At 39.0% G+C, this 4,293-nt stretch overlaps 2 protein-coding genes across 3 annotated transcripts in view; one reads left to right on the top strand and one right to left on the bottom strand.

The window, feature by feature from the left end:
- Window positions 1-1,173: 1,173 nt before the first annotated feature.
- Window positions 1,174-3,164, bottom strand: LOC112155699 (ladderlectin). Of its 2 annotated transcripts, XM_024287506.2 has the most exons (7): window positions 3,043-3,156; window positions 2,888-2,968; window positions 2,788-2,820; window positions 2,161-2,270; window positions 1,932-2,066; window positions 1,607-1,721; window positions 1,174-1,498 (listed from the first exon to the last, which is right to left on the bottom strand). In XM_024287506.2, the coding sequence occupies exons 2-7, from the start codon at window positions 2,958-2,960 to the stop codon at window positions 1,431-1,433; spliced, it is 534 nt and encodes a 177-aa protein (XP_024143274.1). In that variant the 5' UTR covers window positions 2,961-2,968; window positions 3,043-3,156; the 3' UTR covers window positions 1,174-1,430. The 2 variants fall into 2 exon arrangements, with proteins under 2 accessions (XP_024143274.1, XP_024143275.1); XM_024287507.2 differs by having other exon boundaries at window positions 2,888-3,164.
- Window positions 3,165-3,584: 420 nt separating this feature from the next.
- The window catches only part of LOC112156352 (general transcription factor II-I repeat domain-containing protein 2A-like), a 3,396-nt gene continuing 2,687 nt past the window's right edge, over window positions 3,585-4,293 (top strand). The window contains exon 1 of the mRNA XM_024288604.1: window positions 3,585-3,631. Coding sequence (XP_024144372.1) covers window positions 3,585-3,631 — 47 coding nt within the window. The remainder of the gene's footprint in view (window positions 3,632-4,293) is intronic.

Raw genomic sequence — 4,293 nt, 5'->3', positions numbered from 1 at the left:
TTTTTTTTAGCTAATTTGGCAAATAGTGATTTTTTTAGGCTGATCCTGAGTTAAGCTAGTATTTTAGCAACGTGCCATCTATTTTTGCTAATATAGTATCTACTAATGTTTTTAAGGCTAATTTTTGGTTAAGATAGTATTTTAGCGCTAGCTTTTTTGACTAATCTGGCATCTACTGAGGTTTTTTGAAGCTGATTTGGAATAAAGCAAAACATTGTAGCAATGCTCTAGCTTTTTTTAGCTAATGGGGCATTTACTGGGGTTTTTTTCGGCTAATTCTGAGTTAAGCTACTGTTTTAGCAACAATTTTGGCTAATTTGGCATGTACTGAGGGTTTTTTTTGTTTGTTTTTTGGCTACTTCTGACTTGAAGGCGCTCTACCATGAAAATTCTACTTTTTGAGGTTTTAAATGCATTTTACTGTAATATCATCAATGAGTTTCTTTGAAAAACAAAGAATTTGATCTTTTTTACATTGAAATATATTTTTAATAATAATTATGAATGCACTGTATAATCTTAATTAGGCCTTGGTGGGTGATTAAAAAAGGGTCACGATGGTTGGAGTTGATCCAGAGAACTGATAAACTGTAAATTGGAATGACTGACACACCGTTACAGACACTAGTAAATAATTGGTAAGGTAGTAGGAGCGGAGCAAAGAAATGCTTTTTTTATGAACAAAAGGGACAGTCAACAGTATCAGATCATTTGATCTCAATTTGTGAGATTCAACGTTTCTGCTCTTCAGTAAGGAACATATGTAAGATGATAGCTGCACTATGTGATTGGATAGTCGAGATGAGAACAATAATTCACACTAAAAGGATCCACATTGTTGATGGAAGTCTCAGTTTAGAAGCGGTAGCAGTTAAGCTAGCTCATTTTGCTCCCTAAACTTCAGTTCAGTTTGGGTTCTGTTCTGTTTTGTTCTCAACTTATATGAACAACACAAACTGAGTAAAGGGAATTAGCTTCTGGAGTTTTGGCTCAAAGTGGGGTTGACTCAGACATTGTGAGGTGGGAGGAGAGCTTTCAGAAACATAAAAACGATCAAAAATGTGCAAAGAGGTCTTGGACTGTTTCTGACAAGGAAATAACCTGAGAAATGAAGATCCAGAAGATTGAAGTTGATTCTCTCAGAAGACTCATGAGTCAGTAAAGTAAAGTCAATAATGCTTCAAATGTTTAATTAAAGGAAAGTACAGAAAAGAAGGACAGATATGCAAGTTAAGTTTAGCTTTCAGTAGTTTTCCATCTCTGATGATCAGACCATCCAACTTCATCTGATTTGGGACTTTGTTCTATAAGCTGCATTCTACAAACTAAAGTAAAACTTTATCTTTAAGGAAATAAAAGGCATTAACTCCAGCAGCAGCAGAGCTCCACCAGCGCTGGTCGTCTTCATGGGGTCTGTGTGACGGCGGTCTTCACATTTTCTTGGCGCAGACGTACGGGTAACGAAAACTGCATTGAACATCATCCCAGCACTTTGCAGCTGGAAGAGACCAAAAGACGTCCAAATGTATATTTTTATTTGTACTTTTCTCAATTTTGTGTAGTGTGGCCAGCTTTTATGGCTGTTATTTAAAAAGAAAATACTCACATAAGAAATTCATCTTTAGACAGTCCTGATTTCGGCCCAAATGATTATTGGGCTCTCCAGGACACCAGTTGGTGTAAAGGAAAGCGCTGCCATCACTCCACAACCAAAAGCCCTCCTGGAGGAAAGTAAATGTAAATGGTTCATTTAATGGCTCTTTTCTATCCTGCTAGCTGTTCAGTCACACTTCAATAAGACATTCTTATATTAGTACTCTGACAGCCACAGAACTGCCATGTAAGCCTCTAATTAAGCCATCTGTAGCAACGTGGAACATTAGGCTCCCTAAAGTAAAGTCAGTTATGCTCCCAAATGTGTCCATAATTACCTCTTGGGCATCAGAGCCTCCAATCCAGGTTTCCTGATAACTATGAGTGGCAGTTAAAATCAGCCTTTGAATCTCATGGTACTCCTGGATGTCGTGAACAGATGCAAGGGTCGCCCCCTTGGACCTGCAGTCTCTCTGTAGAGAGGATAAAGAGACGAGTGGATGGATACCCCAAAGCAGAGGAGATGCTGTACCTTAAAGCATTATGGCAAAATACAGAGGAACCAACTTCAGCTCGAGACCAAGTCTGGAGTACAGGGATGTAGCGGAAACAGCGATCGTGGATTTGAGTCCAGCCGTAACCACAAGGTCTCGAACGCTTCACCAGGTCATTCGTAGCTAGGAAGACACAAATGAGGAGAATGTTATTTTATATAAGTTTTTGAGCATTTTTTTATTTAGTTCTCCAGAGTCTGGTAGCTCTCAAAGATCAAGTAACCAAACTACACTTCAAAGTCTCCTCCAAGGCTCCCTCCTCTAGATATGAAGCTATGGAGCTCAGTTACAATCAAAAATCCCTTTGCCAAAATATGCTAAAAGTGTTAGCTTTATGTTCAGTATCACCTTAACTTGCTAAAATGCTGATGATGCTAATGTTGCTAAACGTGCTAACACTTTGTTTTGCTTCAATTGTCTCAGAAAAACAATACATGAAAATGCTAACTGAGCAGCGCTAAGATTACAGACAACAGGACAGAGTGGTGCTGTTGTGATCTTATTAAAAGATGTCCCACAGTTATTAACTGTTGACATCCAAGTTTGGATATGTGAGCCACATCAAATAAGAGAACACTTTTAACAAAATTCTCTTTCTCTCCAAAGTTTTTGTGAAAGGCTAAAATAAAAACCTACTAACCTTCAGACTTCTTTACATCAGCATCCTGGACAGCTGTGGAGCAGAGAGCAGTCAGTCCGTGTGTTCGATTCCCTGATTAAAGAAAGAAATCCTCACTTACCAGCAGCTTTGATCTGAACCATCACAGCACAGACCAGCACACACACGGCCAGCATTCCCATGATGGAGACCATGGTTTCCACTGGATACAGAGACGGACATTTAAAGTCAGAACAGTTCTCATCTGATCACATGACTAAAGTCATTCATTCAAACCTAGACACAGAGGATCTTCTTCTTCTGTCCCAGCCTGAACCTGGAGTCCTGGGGAAGTGGACCTGCTTATAAGGGCTTCTTCACATCAAGACCCCTCCCTCAACAAGAACATTTCTAAATAAGGCGATGATCATAAATCAGAATACAGGCCACCTCCTTAAAATGTTTGTTTTATCTTATAGATCAGTATTTTTGTCTTCAAGCTGTTTAACTTTAAATGTAGCTGAATTCAGATGCTTGTTATTTGTTCTCTTTGAATATTTTATTAGAATAATTCGGTATATATAATCAGGTATGTTCTGATTGGCTCGACCACGTCAGCCCAATATGGGATTATTACAATCTAGGAGGATTTAGCCTCATTTACAACATCACTTCCTGTTTTAGTCAGATCGACTGAGTTTCCTTAAATGGAAGGAGGTCTGTAAACCGGGGTCAGAAGCTCACATGAACATTATGAGAATGTTTAGTCACTGTTGGCTTCGAGTGGTCTACAGAAGTGTGAAGAGTTTCTGTTATCAGCGTCTGTCTTCACTAACACCATGACTGTGCTGACTGTTACATCCCAAAACTCTCAAGTTGGTCTGAAGTACTGTACCGTCTTCAAAGTAAAATGTCTTAAGAAAATCCTCATTTATGATTACAAAGGAAAAACTTACAGGACAATGTGAGATTAAGGGCTGGTGAGGACCAACATGTTGTCTCAAGATGCTACACCAAAGATAAAATCCATCAAACCAAGATGACGTCACACCGTTTAAGGCCCCGTCATCAATGTCGCATCTTTTCATCTATTCTCAAATCATTCCCAGTGGTCTTCTGATTATGAACTATTGGGGAAAAGTGAACCCTAAAAGAGTTTTTCTGCAAAACACGACGTTGAGAAGGGCAAATCATTCACTACTCAGATGTCACTCAGAAAAAGGGAAACATCAAGAATGCCTCGTCATCATCATCTGGTTTGTACTGCGTTTCTCTCTGCTTCAGATCCTGAAACCGTCTAGTGCTACCAGCTGCAGTCTTGTCTAGTCCATGATTCTTAGTGGTTGCAGGTCTTCATTTTAAATGAAACATGACTTGGTGCTGATGGACTGTTATTCTCACTGAGGTTTCCTTACCAAATTTACACCTTTTTATTTTCAATCAGGGGAAAAAGGTGGAGGTGCTATATCATATATTGATATATACTATATAATTTATTTGTGTCTAAGCTGTTCACAGGTCGGGTCCATAAAACTGAATGAGGCCTCG

This window comes from Oryzias melastigma, linkage group LG18, assembly GCF_002922805.2.
Source record: "Oryzias melastigma strain HK-1 linkage group LG18, ASM292280v2, whole genome shotgun sequence".
NCBI lineage: Eukaryota > Metazoa > Chordata > Actinopteri > Beloniformes > Adrianichthyidae > Oryzias > Oryzias melastigma.
Note: the sequence above shows the minus strand (reverse complement) of the source record. Positions and strands in the feature narration are given on the sequence as shown.